The sequence below is a fragment of the Asterias amurensis genome, chromosome 15, assembly GCF_032118995.1.
Source record: "Asterias amurensis chromosome 15, ASM3211899v1".
Lineage (NCBI taxonomy): Eukaryota > Metazoa > Echinodermata > Asteroidea > Forcipulatida > Asteriidae > Asterias > Asterias amurensis.
In genome coordinates this window covers 13,135,213-13,154,634 of record NC_092662.1, presented here as the reverse complement: position 1 = coordinate 13,154,634, position 19,422 = coordinate 13,135,213, and the positions used below count along the sequence as shown (strand labels likewise).

Sequence of the window (19,422 nt, the reverse complement as noted above, 5' to 3'; positions counted from 1 at the left end):
TTCGATATAAAATAATACAGTATCTAATGGACCCTTGCCATAAAATATGCTAATTACATTCACGCATGTTGGTTGGCAAACACCATAGAGTTGTGCACTAAGCAGACGCGCAATCGCGTGTGCTTCACGCACCCATTAGCCGTGTACAAAACAGCGCGATGTTCCCTCATTTTGCCAACCAAAACGTTAGTGCACACGCGCTTTGTGCAATTTACATATTTCATGGGAAGGGTCTATGGAATTCGATAAGAAATCCCTTTTTGTAAAAATTAGTGAAAAAGTGGTGGCGCCATACGAAAAGTTAAAACAAAATATATATATATACACATGTATATTTATAATTCGTTGTAAGCCTTGCAGGATTGACTGATTGTACTTCTTGTGCCTCGTTGGTGCTGTGACGTCACGATGAAGCAATTGTTTTGCTAATGTCAGCCATTGATGTCCATACACAGTTCTTGACTTTTGCAAAAAGGTGAACAAGAATTGCGTTTGGACAATCATAGGCGAACACCGCTATAGATGAGCATCGACTGGTGGGCGAGTCTATTGATGTGGAGGGGGCGGGGTAGCAACAGAGCGGCAAACCATTGAAGGGGATTATCTTTGTGTAGTTCACTGGCAGATGGTAAATTTTGCATCGGGGATAGAGAATATTCATTTTTTGTTTTTACCCATATACACCGATGTGTTTTTAGCACTGTATACTCAGTTTTTACCAGAGTTCTGTGCAAAAAAAACACAGGCATTTTTGCTCGGGTGGGATTCGATCTCACTGGAAACTGATCATGCTTTCTCAATGATTGTACTCTGTACAGTCATGGAGGAATAAATTTATTCCTCCATGGTACAGTGAAGCAAATCCTTGAGAGAAATGCTACAATGTACATGTACATCAGCGTTTGTTATACAATGAGAAATCATGCATTCCGCCCATTGTCAGTGAGGGTCGTTAAGCCTTTTGTAGCGTCTCAAGAACGAACTTTATTATCAGATCACAGAACGGATGTTACATACCTCGCTCTTCCATTTCTTACCTGTACCTTCGGGACACTTTGCACCTTGACAAAATTTTCACTTCGTCTTGACTTCGTATGGGAAAAGTTTCCGTACGGCGCCACCACTTTTTCATTCGGTATGAAATAATACAGTATCTAATTTACCTCAATGAGATATCCCTTTTTGTAAAAATGAGTGAAAAAGTGGTGGCGCCATACGGAAAGTTATTCTTTTTTACCTTAACTGTTGTTTTGTTAAACTTTAATTTCTTTAAAAAGTTAATTGGTACGCAAATGTTTTTCCTTAATTGTTTGTTATCAAGTTAATTTGCTTTTAGATCATACTTTTTGAAAGAAGGTACGAAGTGACCTGGGTAATAAAGTGTCCAAAGTCACTTGTTCGTATATTGCAAAAGGTACGAAGTGTCCAGGGTACGAAGTGTCCAGGGTACGAAGTGTCCAGGGTACGAAGTGTCCAGGGTACGAAGTGTCCAGGGTACGAAGTGGCAAAGGTACAAAGTGATCTGACTGCCATAAAACACCTTGATTAAGTCAAATTTGAGACGGTCGTCTGTTGGTACGTTTGACCACTTTTGATTTTCCCTTCGTGGTTGTGAATGCAAAAAAAAACGTTTGCTCTACTTATAATGTGGACAAAATCTCAACCACACCTTTCCCATCCCGCCCCCTTTATAAGCCGAAAGGGGCGTTACTGACAAGTATTAAGGGGTGAGATGTCGTCATCTTCCAAAAACATGATTTTCCTTTTTGTGAATAAGATACTTGGCATCTTATTTGGAAAACATGGCCTAAACCAACCGCCATTTTTCTCACTATAAACAAAACATAAGAATCTTACTTCGGGGCCATTAAGAATAGTCAATGTTGCACAGTTATAAATTGCTTTGACCCACCCACCCTCTCGAAATATTGATTTTTTTACGAACAAAGTAATGCCTTATAATGAGCCAGATGTTTGAGATTAAATATCTTGAACATCAGTACTTTTCATTCAATGGCTTTCCACATAAATTTAACAATTAATTTTGTAGTTTAATCAAGAATGAAAATGACGATCTTAGCCGGTTGGGTATTTTTTGTCTATTTCGTCTGTACTGTCAATGTATTTGGTGGTTTTAACTGACTTTCATTTTCCAAAATATCAGTTTGAATGAAAGTTAAGTCTGTTTCTTTTGACACACAAATCGAAATTCAAGGTTTGTTAATATTGCTTATTCCACATGCCCCCCGCCCAAATATAAATTTCGCAAACAGAGTAACAAATTGGAATACAGCAGTTAAATCATTCAGTAATGGACTTGCTTCATTAGATGTTGTAATTTTTTTTTCCTTTTCCCGAAAATAAATAAAACCGGCAACAGAATTCATCGACAAAAACAAATTTCCATTCGACCCTACTTCCACTTGTGATGCCGAAATTTCGAAAACACATTTATACCAACTACAATAACACAAATTCACAAAAGTGTCTCACCAAAAAGTCATTTCAATCCCAGCTGTTTGCAGACATAACCTTCATCAATATTGCTAGCTGTTCATCACAGTGATGTTGTCTTGTGGTTTAACCCAATCTCCGTGGCCTAAAGGCTCTTTACCATCTCCAACCGATGTCGCGTGCCGTTCTTGGCTCCGTGCTGCCCGTCCGCCGTTGCCTCCTCGAGCCAGTAAAGTGTGTGGGTTGCCGCATGGGGCGTGCCCGGTCGTTCCACTTGTTTGCCCCACAGACTTTATCAAGATATAAAAAGGCCCAACCTTATCAAAAGACCTAGCATTCTTTAAGTCCAACAACTTCCTTCCATATGCTAACGAATTTTACCTTACCTGAAATGTAATGAAAGGACACCCCCTTCTTATGGCCACCTATAGAACGGTTGACCAGTAAAGTGCAGTAAAACCCCTGCAGCGGTTAGTCCTTATATGGGGGCCTAATCGATCTGTTGCTGGCGACTTCACAAAGGGATGCCCGATGACCACAAAAGGGATTATCCGTTAATTCATCTAAACAACCTTTTTGTGCTCTGTTGACTCCATTCACCCGCTCTAACTCAATCTCTTGCCGGCGTCAAAAAACATCCCTCCACACCCCTTCGATACGCCATTTTACTGGCCTTACAAAAAAATGGGTTTCTTTTGAGCACCAAATTCCCTCTCTCTCTCTCTGTCCAGACAGAAAGGAACAACACTTCTCATTCGACAGAGTCTATGGAGAAAAGGAACATTGCCTTCAAAAAGGACACCACATAGCTCTAGAACGACCCCCCGTGCGGACCTGAAGAATGGATCCAATGACTAGTGAAGGATCCGAATTGAGTAGGCCTATCTTGGCAAATGAAGCAAAGTTATAGCTTTGTGCAGTGAATATGCTGGAATCCAACATATTTATTCCCGAGACACAATTCTATTTCACATGAGGAGGGACGCAATCAACTTTATCGTGACCCATGCATGACTTACACAATTTGCTCGGATGTAAATTTGGTCAAATAAAAGTCTTTCAAAAATAAATTAGTATTTTTAATAAAATAAACTTTATATATATGATGGACGAGAACACCTGTTTACATAATAATAGTTTTGAATTATGCATATGCCTAGGGCATTAAATTAAACAAATTTTTGAATTAATTTCATCTATTAGGTTGTAGTTGTAGAAGTAGCAAACAATTGTTGAACGATTTTAAGTTTTATTGTCAGAGTTTATGTGCATGTTCTCATGTGGATGTAGACTCTCAAACAGCCACGGATTAACGGAGCTATATACTGTAGCGTTACCAGAGCCCCCAGCCCGACCAGAACTCGAAACAAAAATGCACAAACAAAATAATGGTTGATATACCCTACCCCCCCCCCCCCAACATAAAATATATTTTTAAAAAAATATAAAAAATAAAAAAGTAATTAGTTTTGACTTTCCTCCGCTAGCCCCCGCCCCCCCCCCAAATAAAACAAATACTTTATTATTAATTTTTGGTTTTTACCCATATACACCGATGTATGTAGCACTGTATACTCAGTACTTTCCCGAGTCCTGTGAAAAAAATACTTATTCATTTGACAATTGCCTCTAGTATACGAAGATGCAAAATGTCGGAGTTGTCGGGGGAAAATATAGAGGCTAATCTCACGTAAACTGTACAGAGATTTTCTATGATCTGATGAAACCCTAAGAAGTAGGTCTAATATGATTTTGACCAGACCTTGGTGACCATTAACTTTGAAGCCATAGTTTGCTCCAAGTTCATAATGTGGAAGTCCTGCGAAGTTCATATATGAGGCGAAGGGACCAGCCTTCCCTGGTAGTATTGTTCCCGATGGCACGTTTACTGGATCGAAAACCGACCGCTCATTTGACCGGACAAAGATCTTGCTTTCTTCACAATATCTGAAAGTCCATGTCTCAGTGAAAACTACTTTTGATTTGTGTTCGACTTTGGGATGTCGCCAATTCATAGACAACCGAATTTGTCGCCGCATTACGGAACAAAAGGACGCCAAATCACTCCTGTAAGGTACGTGAACTAATCTATAATGGCGAGACCACGTTCTTTCTGTATAATAAGACAACTCGACCTACGTGACATTTCACCAACACTGACAAGACAAACGACGTTGTTATTATACATTTTGGCTGTTGTTCTTGAAAACAATTCCCACAATCTTCGATAAAAGGCTCATAGATACCGTAAGCAGGCTAAGCTTTGAAGAGTTTCTCATTTTATTTGACTTAAATAAATTTAGAACATTTTCCACTCGGCAGACAACCACTTTTAAATGTAAACGCGAATTGCGCCACAATTAGGCCCAACCGGGTTTCAACGTGTAAGTTGAAGGGGCTGTCTTCTTCCGTCGTGAGTTTATGTTGCTCTCGTCCATTTTGTGTGTTACGTTTCATTTATTTGTAGAATTACATTTATTTGTGAATTCTTCTCAAACTAGTGTTTAATTTACACCAGCAAAATAAGCTCCACCATAAATGTCTCAAATCCTCTATAGGCCCTAGCCTAGGCCTATCAGCATTTGTTGCAGAATTTACATCAGGGAACGTTGTGAACCGTAGAATAGAAGGAACATTCATTAAGTTTCAGAAAAATTCAGCATGTTATCAAAAAACAAGATTCGAGATTGTTGTGTGCCTTTTCTTCGTCGCCTGTCTGCCGGGAACAAAACGATCCTAGCCCCCACGAGCTAATCCGCTTACAACCCGCTCAATCAACTTGGTCAATTGTAAGGTTCAAACAAAGTTGTTTTTCAACGTTTAGGCCGACAGACATTCTCTGGTGACCATTTTCTGCTGCCAGTTGTGTCTCCGATATTCAATAGCAGACAATCGCTTTATCACCTCCCGCTTCTTTTACTCACTCTGTGGAGTTCCTTTCTTCTTGGTGTCCAAAAAGAAAGAATTTAATTAAAATAGGAACACTTTGGTTAGTTTGGTGGTTTGGTGAACTTTTCTTGCGCTGCACATTTATTCACATGTCCACAAAGTTGAAAGGGCTGTTGTTTTTTCTCGCGAGAAGTTTCCATATTCTCCAAACACTTTTTCATTTGTTATGAAATAAAGTATTAAATAATTTACTAATTTTTTTCTAGAAATGAGGTAATCCTTTTTGTAAAAAAAAAAAAAAATGTGAAAAGCTGGTGGCAGGATTCGGAAAGTTTTCCCACAATTACACTGGTACTACTTCACCACCCAAAAAACTATGTAAATTTTGATCCTCTATTCAGTTTTTATGTTGCAACACACACATGCTGTAAATTAACACCTGGCTTTTGAAAGGTAGGCTACAGGACTAAGCTCTGGCGTTTCTGATCAACAGATCCAGATTGTGGATTCGAGTCCCGGTTGACACTTGTGTCCTTGAGAAAGATACTTTTATCATTTTGTCCATGGAATGGGACATGAAACCAAAGGTCCAGTAATCTAGGACTGGTATGTGGTCACCAGTGTGGTAGTGCATGTTTATAAAGGAATCCTTGAAGAGTAGGAACATCTATTTAAAGGACTTTATCCAAAGTATCTATTGGTAATTGTCAAAGACCAGTCTTCTCACTTGGTGTATGCATAAAATAACAAACCTGTGAAAATTTTAGCTCGATTGGTCATCGAAGTTGCGAGATAATAATGGAAGAAAAAACAAAACACCTTGGCACACGAAGTTGTGTGCGTTCAGATGCTTGATTTCGAGACCTCAAATTCTAAATCTGAGGTCTCGAAACCAAATTCGTGGAAAATTACTTCTTTCTCGAAAACTTCATTACTTCAGAGGGAGCCGTTTCTCACAATGTTTCATATCAACCTCTCCCCATTACTCGTTACCAAGAAATGTTTTATGCTCATAATTATTTTGAGTAATTACCAGTGTCCACTGCCTTTAAAGGAAAAATAATCATTAAAATAAAGTTTCAACATGGTGTTGTGGAGATATTGATTTGGCCAAAGACATTGACTTTTTAAAACTTCTTAACTCATTTTAAAGCATGTTTACTCTGGTCTCGATTTCAACAAGAGCTAAATGATTTATGTAAATATGTGTATCATTCTTATGTGCTAAGCAAAGTGTGATATCAAAAACAAAAGTAAATGTGGTTGAAGGTATTATATAGGATTGGCAAGGACAAAAAAAAAACGATTTGTAATTTTAGCCTAAAAGCTTTACTGATTATGAAGTTCATACTCAAACAATATTGTATGCACAATTTTTTTTATGCACAATGTTTCCTCTGATATGAGGGGTCATTTAAAAAAAAAATGCCTTGAAATCCTTTTACATTCTTTGAGCTGATTTTGGTTGTTAAAACCAAACTCAAGGACAATGTGTTTTTATGCTGAAAATTGTGCGTGGTTTTTCACTATTTTCTCAATGTATTTTCGGTTGGTAGCCCAAAACATGAACACTGTCAGCATCTATTGTGAACACTATTGGTAATTACTCAAAATAGTTATGAGCATAAAACCTTAATTGGTAACGACTAATGGGGAGAGGTTGGTAAAATAAAACATTGTGAGAAACGGCTCCCTCCGAAGTAACGTAGTTTTCGAGAAAGAAGTAATTTTACAAGAATTTGATTCGTTTTTTTCTTTCGTTATTATCTCGCAACTCCGACGACCAATCAAGCTCAAATTTTCACAGTTTTTAATTTTATGCATATGTTGAGATACACCAAGTGAGACGACTGGTCTTTGACAATTACCAATAGTGTCCAGTGTCTTTAACTTTGCATAACTTCAAATGGAAACAAACACAAGTTACAATACACTTCATTGTTCAATTGCAATAATTTTATTCCTGCACAAATTAATTTCAAAAAAGTGCTTACATACAGTATCACAGATGTGCTCTCCTTAGCATGCTCACTGAAACATACTTCTGCAAATAATTTCAAAAATAATTTCACAAGCTGTGATCCAAACAGAAATTCATAACAAGTTTTATAATAAGTATTTAGTAGCCTACAGGGCATGTTGAGAAGTAGTGTGTACTAGCCCGTAGCAGTTTCTACTAGAACAATGTCCGCAGGACTAGTGTCGAGTGTGGGACATGTTTAGTGTAGACAGATTTGAAGTGTTTGCACATGTATGTGTCTGGGTCAGTGTTTAAGCAAGGATTTTGTAAAAGGGTGGTCAAAATTGTCTGGGAAGTTAAATACTGGCCATCCAAGTTGTTCACTAACATTATATTTACATGTAAATGAAAGATTAAAACATGGTGTCCAAATTTATAACAGGGTGACCCAAATACACCCATACATCCCTCTGGCTTATACTATGGTTGGGGTCTGCCTCTATGAGGAGGACTTGGGGGAGAAACTCCTCATTTCTTGGTCTTTTTTCTCTTCTTCCCAGTCCCTGTCTTCCCCTTGTGCCAACGCGACCGTTTCTCCTGGAGCTCCATATACTTCCTCTTGTTGTATCTAAGACAAAATAGAAGATGAAGAGTTTTGACCTAAAAACATAGTTTTCGAGAAAGAAGTAATTTTCCACAGATTTGATTTCGAGACCTCAGAATTAGATTTTGAGGTCTCCAAATCAAGCATCTAAAAGCACACAACTTCATGTTACAAGGACATGTTTTCTTTCATTATTAACATTACAAACAATTGAGCTCAAACTTTCACAGGCATGATGAGATACACAAAGCGAGAAGACTGGTCTTTGACAATTACCAATCTTTAAGCTTTTTTACGCATCATAAAGCACACAAATTTGTGCAACAAGGGGAGTTTTTTCTTTTAGTGTTCTTTTGCAACCTCGACGACCAATTAAGTTCAACCAAATTTTCAAAGATTTGTAATTTTATACATATGTTGGGATACACCAACTGAGAATACTGGTTTTTGACTATTACCAAAGATGTCCAGTGTCTTTAAGGACAAGTTCAGTTTGTAATTGATCAAGAAGATTTGACTGTGTGTACGCTTGGTTACAATGTAATCACCAGTCAGCCCTTTACTTACGATGAGCAGCGTTTACGAAAGAAGATTTTCTTCTATAAGGTGGCGCCATTCACACAACTTGTCTGTAAACAGTTTTCATGAAAAAATGTGCTTACCGTCTTGTCTCGGCATCAGCCAGGAGCTCATCCACAATGGTCTGCTTCCTTTGCTTCTTGGGCACCCTGGAATGATAGAAATCAGCCGCACTTTCTACAACTGTTCCAACCTGAAAAGAATATTGACATTCTTGTTAGCTCTGGAGGGTTGGAGCTAGGCTGATTTGTGGGGCAGGGCAGTGTTGTCGGGGCAGGGTACAGCAGTGATGTGGGGGCAGGGCCGCTTTGTAGGGTTAGGCAGAGCACTGTTGTGGGGGCAGGGCACTGCTGTAGGAGCAGGGCAGTGTTGTGGGGGCAGGGCAATTGTGTTGATAGGGAAGAGTTGTTGGGACATGGTACAGTTACATGGTACAGTTGAAGGGCAGGGCAGTGTTGTGGAGGTAGGGCAGTTTTGTGGGGGCAGGGCAGTTTTGTGGGGGCCAGGGCAGAGTTGTTGGGCTGGGCAGCTGGCAGTTTTGAGGGGCATGCCAGAGCAAAGTTGAAGGGCAGGGCAGTGTTGTGTGGCAGGGCAATGTTTTGGGGCAGAGTTGAAGGGCAGGGCAGTGTTGTGTGGCAGGGCAATGTTTTGGGGGAGAGTTGAGGGACAGGAAAATGCTGTGAGGGCAAATCTGTGAGGGCAGGGCACCGCTGTAGGGGCAGGGCAGTGTTGTGAACAGGGCAGAATTATGGGAACAGGAAGAGAAAATGAGACCGTGTGCAAATCTTTGCCTCCTCTAAGGCAGAAACATGTGAACTGACCTGTACAAACTTAGGGAGTGCTTTCATGTCGTTGTGTTTGTAGAATCTTTTTGGATCAAGCGATGAGCGCATACGGATTGCTCTGATGTCGTTACGGAGTTTATCAGTCATCTCAGCAGCGGCCATGTTGTACCATCCATCACCCGTCTTAGACTCACGCTCTTTCTGTTATATTACACACACAAAAGATAGAAACATTTATTGTAGGTTTCGTGCAAACACACCCTTGTGCCTCTTAAATAAGAAGGTGGTAACTCAGGTGTTTGAGAAGGTTGTAACTCAGTTCATCAAGAAGGTTGTAACCAATTATGATACAATAAAACTCAGAGTAAAGCATGTAAACCAAACATGGTCCCTAGAGGGCGCTATTCTACTCAACAATCACAAAACTTAATTTTGACAAGGGAGCCTCTGGTTTAATGCTACCCTTTGTTCTAACAAACCTTTTTTCGTCTCTGCATTTGTCTTATAGACTCTTTGTGTGAAGGCACACTGTGATGCTTCTCAAAGTCGGGACTGAGTATGCTGTTCTTCAGGAGCTGATGGTAAGAAAAACACATTTAAAATTACTTTACTTTCTTAACAAATATCATTTATTCCATTACACATCCAACAGCGCAAGCAACAACAAGAGGATGGTGATAAGGAAAAATTCAGATTTACAGGCAAACCACTGATGGGGACAGATGCAATTGGAGACTTTTGAGGCGCTGGTGGCAGCAGACATAATCGTCCATTTTTGCAGCTCTGAGCATGTGTGCGCATAGTCAGTATTGTATGCGTAGCTCTGGTTTAGCCCAACAACAAAATAATGCGTTTGCAAAGCGATGCGACAGGTTCAAAATATAAACCTGGGAATTCGCTCCGGGATCTGGTAAGTTTTTGTCCTTTTTTCTTCAAAAATATTTTCTCAATGGTGTTTTGAGTGTTCATTAGACATTGAGGATTAAGTTCGTGCCCTTAGAATTTGTGTCATGATTTTTGAAAGTGGTAAAAATGAGGCAAATCTGGTGACTAGCTGTCGAAGTTGTACGTGTTGGACCAGATTAACCGTTGCCGCTCGAACCGATCTCCTAACCCTCCGGCCTGGCGGCCGTCAGGAGGAGGGTTACGTTATCGCAACTAGATATTTCAAATGACATTGTACGACCCGTCAATTATCTGTCTTTGTCTCTCCTATCTTACCTTATCTCGGCTACTAGCCGTCAGCACTTCCTTGGCTGCCTTGTTGTTCTTGTCAATGCCGGACTGGCCAATAAAGTCAAAGTATGTTTCGCCGACGTCAATCCCTGGATCCAACTCAGTGGGCAATTCAATCCTGATGAGAAATAGGAATATTATTTAACAATTGTACAGAATTGTGATGATGACCTCTTGTAAATGGAATAAATTCTAGTTGATTCTTAGTTTTGGTATTATCGTAACCCTCCATCCTTCTGACGGTTGTGACCGTCGGAAGGATGGAGGTTTACAGTTATCGCAACATCACAATAGTCTCGGCAGTGCTATTACTAATTAGGGAATAACAGTGCGAATACCCGGTCTTCACTGCGTGGTAATGACCGGGTTGGTGGCTAAACTGTTAACGGACCGAGCCGGAGGCGAGGTCCGTTATTAGCGCCAGCCACCAACCAAGGTCATAACCATGCAGTGAAGACCGGGTACGAACACTGTTATTCCCATTAATAAATACCTTTTTTAGCGAATTAAACGGCTACATTGTCCAAGTTTTGTGACTTTTCTCTCAGCGGTACTTCCAGACATGTTCAGGGGCTATATGTGAGCTTTTGATGGTTCCCATGCGTTAATGCCATTACTGATTTTTGAGACCTGTGACTCTTTTAAATAATGATCTGTTCAGCGCCTTCACTGGGGTCAAAGGAGGCAAATGATTGGACGATAGCTGTTCCTTGTGCATTAAAACGCGCGCATGAGCGCGGCATCAGTTTATACGCGCGCACATATTACACGCGCGCACTCAAAATTGATACATTTTCAGCGCACGTACGCATAAGTGCACGAAGTTGCAATGAAACTAACAGGGATATAAATAAGCGTGCGATACAGTGCAACGCGCAAGGTTTACACAATGTATGCTGATTTAGTGGCCACTTATTCGCTATTTTCCAAAGCTGGTCTTTATACCACCGTTAACACTCCCACACGTGACCGGGTTTTGACCAATCAGAGACTTGAAACCGTCCAAGGTATTTATTAATAAGGGTTAGAATGTCTCTGTGACTGTGTGATACAAGATAATGTGCATTTTAGGCTTCAAGGTGTTACAGATAGCACTTGCTACATTGTTAAGTGCAATTTCACTTCCAAAATGGATAATAATGTGCCATATTATTAGCAGCCATTCATGTGTGAGGTTTGTGGACCTTCCATTCCACCCTGCAACCATCATAAGGAAGATGGAGGGTTACAATTATTGCATGGTCCATGGATGGAGGGTTACAATTACTGCAACTGTTGTTCATGACTTCAAGACTTTTTAAAAATAATTTGAAGTGCCTGCTCCTCTTATGTACACAACCTGTCAACCTCCCTGGACAGGTAAGGATTAAAGACTTTTAAAAAGTGGCAATCGGATTATCTGCCAAAATACTCACTTCTTCGTATTTCTGTCCTTTTTCACAGATCGTTTTGACTTTGTTGTTTGACCTTTTTCCATGTTCTTGTCTTTATCTTGTCCAGACTCAAGAGATATAAATACCTCCTCCTCTTCTTCTTCTTCTTCCTTCTGTTGCTGAGGAGTGGTTTGTTTCATTGAAACTGTCAATGACATAAAATCATCATTGTCTTCCTCCACATTTTCATCTTCAGTGATTTTCTTGAAATTTCTTGAAATTTTCTCCATGTCATGGTTGGTTGAGATTTTGATTTTACTGTTCACATTGGAGTCAACGTCAACCACAAAGGGTAAAATTGCTTCAAAATCATTCTCAGCCTCCGGGTCTGTGCCGCTTAAACCCGGCGTGCTGCCCGTGGACAACTCGTCCTCCGCCGCATGGACATGGCCAGTCATCAACTCGGCGGCCTGCTGTGCCAATTCTTCCAATTCCAGATCATCGTATAGACTGTCATCACTTACAATATCAGATTTATCATCGGGGTAATCAATGGCTTCTTGTACTGACTCACTCTTGTTTGGCGTTCGTTTCTTTTTCTTGTTTGAACCTGGAGATTTTTTAGGTTTCGACGATCTCGTGGTCGGCGCCATCTTTAAATGTACTCGATGTGTGGGCTCAGTAGGTGGCGCCCTTGCAACTTACTGCTAACTCGATCTTCTTCCAGCCGCTTTCTCTGTGGGCCCATGGTTCCTAACCTCCATGGTTGGCCGGGGGCGGCAATAAATGCCGAAATTCTTGGGAAATAAAGCAGCTCCAAGCTTGCCATTTGAGCTCAAAAACCCTTGCACACAATAATCGTTAGCCTTTTTAAAACACAACATTGAAACTTTTATGGGTAGGCCTATATAGCCCACAGTTCTGCCGGTCTAAGCATGGTCTGAGCATGTAAGTGAGTTAGTCTCCCGTTTTCAAAGTGTACTTCGGCAGTAGAATAAAAGCACAAGTAGTTCTCACAGAATAAATCTACACGCAAATTAGATATGTACAAGGGTCGTGGGTTCGAACCTACCCGAGTAACATGCCTGTGATATTTTCACAGGACTCGGGAAAGTACTTAGTATACAGTGCTAACACACATCGGTGTGTATGGGTAAAAACAAAAAATTAATATTCTTTATCCCCGATGCAAATTTAACATCTATTATAGATATGTACAGGCATGCACCTGTGTTTGCCATACACCAAACTGAATACAACAATTTGCATGCGTTGTGGATAGGCGCGGCCCTATACTGAAAAGGCTATACAGTCATAAAATTATTGGGTTTACATCATAGAGTTATATAAGAACTAGAGAGCGCACTGGCCTAAATACGCGCCCCGGCATGCGCTTATGCCGCCATTTTCTAAGTTGACAAAACTAGCATCTCACAGCGTGTGTTTGTGCGGCCATTTTGTAAGTTGAACAAACAGCATCACGTGAGCGTTCAATAAAAAAAACTCAAACGTGTATTTCATATTCAACGCGCGTGCAGAATGACGCGCTTGTCATCTTGCGGTCCCGTGGCGTTTATGCACGAAGCATCACTCGTGCGCCCTCTAGTTCTTATATATAACTCTATGGTTTACATCAACAGTCAAAGTGAGTCAGTTTGAGACCGCCTCAGCCAACCCCCAGCTAAGCGGGCAATAGAAACCGGCCAATGGGTTTGCACTCGCGGAAGTCAATTTCCATCTATACAGACCGAACCCCTTCGTACAAATTTTTTTTTACAATCGTAATTAGATTACGAGTGATCGTCGTGGCAATCAAATTACCTTGACAACTACCGATGAGACCTAATTCACAGTCAACCCCGGAAACGAGGTCGATAATTCAACCCCAAGATATAGTCATCATTAAACAGTCCCGCCTCCGGGCCTCCTCCTCCTCGTCGACCAGGTCTAAGCCAGGCCTCACGACGCTCTAGCCCCGTTGATCATATCATCACATCACGCTCTGGTACCCGGGCCTGGTTCAATTCTTTCTTCACCAAAATACTCACTTCCCAAACTCCCTAATTATCATAGTCATCTCAGACTGCCAGACTTCGCTCTGTTTCCTGTATCCGTCCCCGACCGTGTCCCGGCCAGATGAAGCGGGGCGATGCAGCTCACCGGCACCTACCACTCAAAGAAGACCGCCCAGTGCCGCCCGTGAAGTGATTTTCTACACAGTCGGGCATAAAGGCTGACTTCCACACACGTGGTATTGAGTTAATTAACTAGTGTTGTAATCAAACCTGATGTGATTTTCATTATTGCAGGGTTAGGTGAATTTGTTTCCTTCTTCATCACATTGCACTTTATGGTTGACTTGAGCTTCTACGTGAACCTTACATAATATTTGAAAACGCTGATCGAGTGTTAAAGAAAAATATCAGGGAAACTGATAGTGATAATGTTCTAAGGCCCAAATTTCATTAAACTGTTAGTGTTATAGGCAGAAAATACTGCCTGACAAGTTTCTTTGCTAAGCAAAAATTTAGTGGGGCACCAGCCACAACAATGCAAACCTATGTAGTATGGGCTGCTAACCTGTTTCTGCTAAGCAACAGTATTTTATGCTTAGCAAGTTTTGGTGCTTACTTACAGGCTTTACGAAATTGTAACACTATGTTTGCACTACACGTTGTGCTTTGTCAGTGGATTTAACTCGTTTTAAACGAGCATCATCTTCTGTAAAAAAAATCGTTCAGAGAAAACATTATCGGAGAACAAGTCCGTGAATATCAGTTTATGCAACTTAACATTTATAGCGGGAAATCTTTAAAATGAGAACAAAGTGCTTCACCAATAAAAGATAGGGGGAAATACAGTGTACGTGGGAGACAAATTGAAGAACAGTCTAAACGTAGGAGTCCTTCGTGTTTCTTTCTCTGCGAACAGACATTCATTATGGATACAAAAAAAGAACATCGAGCACACTGTGCTGTCAGATGTTTCTCCTTTGCCCTTTTGTGGCCGACTCGATCATGACTAGTCATGGCTTTAAACCATACTTCAGACATCGACAGCAAAGAAAGAAAAACACACATGGGTGGACAAACTGACTGATGAGCCTGCTTATCACTTTGAAATTGCAGAATTAATGTTTGTACAATCTTATCACGTCTCCAATCAATACACGAAATCCATTCAGAATAGGGCAGTCAAAGCACCGATATAAATCACCGGCCGTACCACGGACTATCCATCTTCCCACGCCGTTTCCCCGCATCCAGTCCCCCGGGGTTTCGACTTACGTGCGCGCTTGAGCTCTTGCTGACCGGCCCCGTTCTTTTATTTTAAAGGCACCGCAGCCGATTTAACGAAACGCTACGACTAATCATTACTTAGGATGTAGGTTCACGTCCTAACGTCTATGGTTACGGAACTTAACTCGGCTTAAGTCCTAAGATTATATAAGATGAGTCTTAAGTTAGAGAGAGTTTGGCAAAAAACCAACTGATGGACGAATGTCAAAGATCAGTATTCTCATTTGGTGTATCACAACATACGCATAAAAAATAAACAACAAACCTGTGAAAATTTTGAAGCAATTATTGGTCATCCGTTGCAAGAGAATTATGGAAGAAAAACACCTTTGTTGCACATTCTTTCAGATGCATAACAAAAGGCTTCAGCCGAAGTCTTTTATTGTTTGAGTGAGAAATTACCTCTTTCTCAAAAACTACCGTACTTCAGATGGAGCCGTTCCTCGCAATAGTTTATGCTATCAACAGCTCTCCATTGCTCGTAAACCAAGTATATGTATAAGCTTTAATGCTAAAAAATATTTCGAGTAATTACTAAGAGTGTCCAGTGCCTTTTAAGATATCGGTCGTGACCGCTTAAGCTAGTACTCTTTTCGCATCTCTTGTCGCCTACAGCTGGTCATCAGTCACTGGCCCGGTTGCCATCAACTATTAAAGATGATCGTGGTTGCAGCTACAAAGTCAAAATGCCGACGCACTTGAGGGGCGATTACTTCATTATCCCACTGTAAGACCTCAGACCAAGGAGGTACTTCCTCCTGGCTCGGACCAAGGTTCAGTACCCCATCATTAAAGGCTGCGGTGACACACTTTACAAACTTCAGAGCTACCTGAGATGTTATTGGAAAACAGGGAAGGGTTTGGGGTCTCAGGGGGCCAGACCCATTTCTGGGTCCGTTTGACCCGGAATCCGAGTCAATGTGACCCGAGTGTCATTGTGACTTGAAATGTGGTTAACAGCGGGGATTTTGACTCGGATACCGGGACAAATTGACACGGATTCCGGGTCAGAGTGTATAACGCTTTTTAGAGTGTACAACGCTTCTATAGTTGGTGTTTCAAAGCGCCACAAAAGCGCAAAAAGACAGGGTTTAAACGTTTTTGAATGAAGGTGCTGTGGCGCATTCGACAGCCACTCGTGCAAAACCTTCTCCTCGCAACAAAAGTATTGGTTTTCTTTTATCGCAATTTTTTTAGTTATTGGCGTGACGTTTCGATCCGAGCAGAGTCTTTCTCAAAGGCTTTCTCTCTAAATGTAAAGGAGTGAAAAACCACTCTTTGAAGAGCCATTATGAGGGACAACTCTTTTTCGAGTGATCTTCCACTCTTTTAGATTGAAGTTTGCATCTTTTTGGGTGATTTTCACTCTGTCTTTGAGAGAAACCCCTCTTAAAGAGTGAAATAACCACCACTCTTTTTAAAGAGCCATATGGGGGACAGCTCGAAGTTGTAAAGAGTGGTGTTTTATACTCTAATGTTACATTTAGGTTTAGTTTATTATTACAATCACGGGACCTATACAGCATTACGTCCTAATAATAATTTTCAGAAGGACGATTCAATAACGGCTAAGTGCTAACAGCAATCGGAACTTTAACATACACTTTGCTGATCAGAAACGGTGTTTCCCCTATAAGAGACTGATTCGTTGGCCAACTCGTCTAAAGACTTATCGGTCAATTGTTGCTTGACCATGTAAAATGTAGATGTATCAAATACAAATTTAAACTAATAATAAGAAGAACATTCTATGTCAACAGACTAATTAGTAGCCTGGCTGGTAGCAGAATGCACTACCTTCCCAACACTAACAAAACCCAAACATGGTTAAGTGCCGTGGTCAATGGCACAAGTGTCATGACGCAGGACTCGAACCCACACTCTGCTGCTGGCAACACCAGAGCTTGGGTCTAGTGAAGGATAGGCAGGACCCCTATACAACTTAGATGGTGTATATTGGTCTAAGACCAACAAGAAACACGGGCAAGCCCCCTTCTCTTACCGTTAAGTGTACTGGAGTCTTTAAACCTTCCTAACTCTTCGTAGAAGTGTTCAAGTGGAATCAATTCACCAATGATTCAAAACAAAGATTATGTTGCAAATAAGACAAAGCTATGTGTACAACCAATTGGGTCTTTACGTACACAACGACGTGGCATAATGGATGTATAGGCATGTTGCATGGCAAACAACTGTCTAGCTTCATGACGTTACTAGTGATATCGGTTACCGTGTTCACAAACATAGAACCCGCCTACACACTACCACCCTACGTGTACTATAGTCTTAAATCATCTTAGACTAAACGAAAACATGAACTGGAAAGCATCTACCCTTTTGGAAAACTACTTGTAGACCAAGATATCATTTCAGTTGCATGTCATTTCCCACGTGCGTGTGTCTCTATAGCTTCCGAGTCCCTGCATCGAAACGGCGACCGAGTGTTGACTTTTAAAATGTCGGTCAAATCCAGGGGATTAAAGCAAGAATGTAGGCCATCTTAAAGAGGATCGGTCATGATGAAAGAGTTTCCCGTTTTGCTCTCTGATGTATATAAATCATACTAATTTCTGTTTTGTGGCATAAGATTAAGTACAAATTGTGATATTTGCAGGTTGTTTTCACTTCTCGAAAAGTAGGTTGCCGCATATAATGAAAAACGCGTCAATGAGGGCAGCACACAAAATCAGTAAAATCGTGACGTCACCTTACGTACTAAAGCAACATATTATGAATGATCTGGGATGAGCGATTTCGAACTCCTACGTACCGGCGGAACCATCGAGCCGTCGTTTAAAACAGTAGGCTTAGTTCCCTTTGCTAAGATGCATAGTCGGGCCGGTGCCGAGTTCGTACTGGCCGAGTTTGGGTTGAAGCCGTATCCGATATGGCTGCTACGGCTATACGGCTCTGTACCTGCGGGTGTTGCAGCTATATACGGACGACTTGCTGTAGGCCTACTTTAAGGGATGACGACGCGGCAATCAAACTGTGACCGTTGTCGCCAATTCGGACATGGCCTTGCGCTAATATTTCCGTATTTGCACCAGAAGTGGTTGTTGGGTCTCTTGAAGAAAATGTTAAACGAGTAAATAATTAGCTGTCGCTAACTGCTTACCACCCCCCCCCCCCCATCACACACCAGAAAAAGAAAGGAAGTCAATGGCCTGATGTTTCGACCCTATCAGGGCTTTGTCGAGGGCTAAAATGTTAAGGGCAAAACTGTTTGAATCCTAAGGCAATGCCACACGCTGTACTTCAGGCAACTTGGAAGCAGCCAACTGCACTGCGTGAAAAATGAACACTCATCAGCAAAGACATGTTCTTGTAGCTGGATGTTAATCTTTACCAATGTTTTATGGTCATTAAAGTTTTGAGTGATGATCAAAGATAGACCTATATACACCGCCTTTATGCATAGAAAACTCATCAGTTTGTGCAGTCCGTTCAATGACCGCCATCTTTGATGTAATGTTCACGCATGAAAGGCTATCATTGGCCGAGAGTTATGCCCAGAGCGTGCACTTTAAAAAAAAAAAAATTATCATCAAATATGGCGGTCGTTGACGCTTTGTACAATCATCTATTGCGCCTACATTGTATACTATTGTTTTGTTATTGATGTAATGTTTGGAGTGTTTGGGGATGATTTGAGGTCTTGGCCTGTGATAAAGAGATGATGCTCTAGAAAGATGTACTACTAAGTTGATGTTCTAGAAAGAAAGTGGAGTTGATGTAAACGTATAACATAAAGCTGTTGGTCAATGATCGTAGCCATTGCTATCCAACGAGGGTTGTCTTTCTATACAATTCTTACATTTTCCGGGGAGAGTGGGGGGGGGGGGTGCGTGCTTGAGGCTAATTAGCAAGGTCTTGTTTTATAAGCGCATCATGAACTTTTTCTCAACATGCCACGGGGGGACGTGACAAAAATTTCGCCCGGAGAAAGTAACAAGAGCCCGGGCAGTTGATGATTACAAGCCCCGGTGGTACGGACCAACAAGAAATCGATGCACGGTCGACCCACTCACTGCAACCTCTCGTGCGCCGTGAAGAGCGTGTTTTGCCGGGATGCATTACGGGGCCGAAGTGCTGCTGTGTACGGGTCGCCGGTCGGTGTAAAGTATGACGGGGTGGGCCCGTCCGTGCGCTCGACGTATCGGTTACAACTTTGCATACCGGCGGGGACTTCAGGAAATCCTGACGCGCTTCTTGCGAATATGGCGGGACTATAGTCTTGTTT

General features: G+C 41.3%; 2 protein-coding genes across 2 annotated transcripts in view; one reads left to right on the top strand and one right to left on the bottom strand.

Annotated features, from left to right (window-relative positions):
• The window catches only part of LOC139947870 (guanine nucleotide-binding protein-like 1), a 395,329-nt gene that overhangs the window by 209,163 nt on the left and 166,744 nt on the right, over positions 1 to 19,422 (top strand). The window lies entirely within an intron of this gene.
• On the bottom strand, positions 7,295 to 12,553 carry LOC139948146 (uncharacterized). Its single transcript, XM_071946195.1, has 6 exons — positions 11,923 to 12,553; positions 10,493 to 10,625; positions 9,751 to 9,846; positions 9,308 to 9,472; positions 8,570 to 8,679; positions 7,295 to 7,931 (listed from the first exon to the last, which is right to left on the bottom strand). The coding sequence occupies exons 1-6, from the start codon at positions 12,531 to 12,533 to the stop codon at positions 7,832 to 7,834; spliced, it is 1,215 nt and encodes a 404-aa protein (XP_071802296.1). The 5' UTR covers positions 12,534 to 12,553; the 3' UTR covers positions 7,295 to 7,831.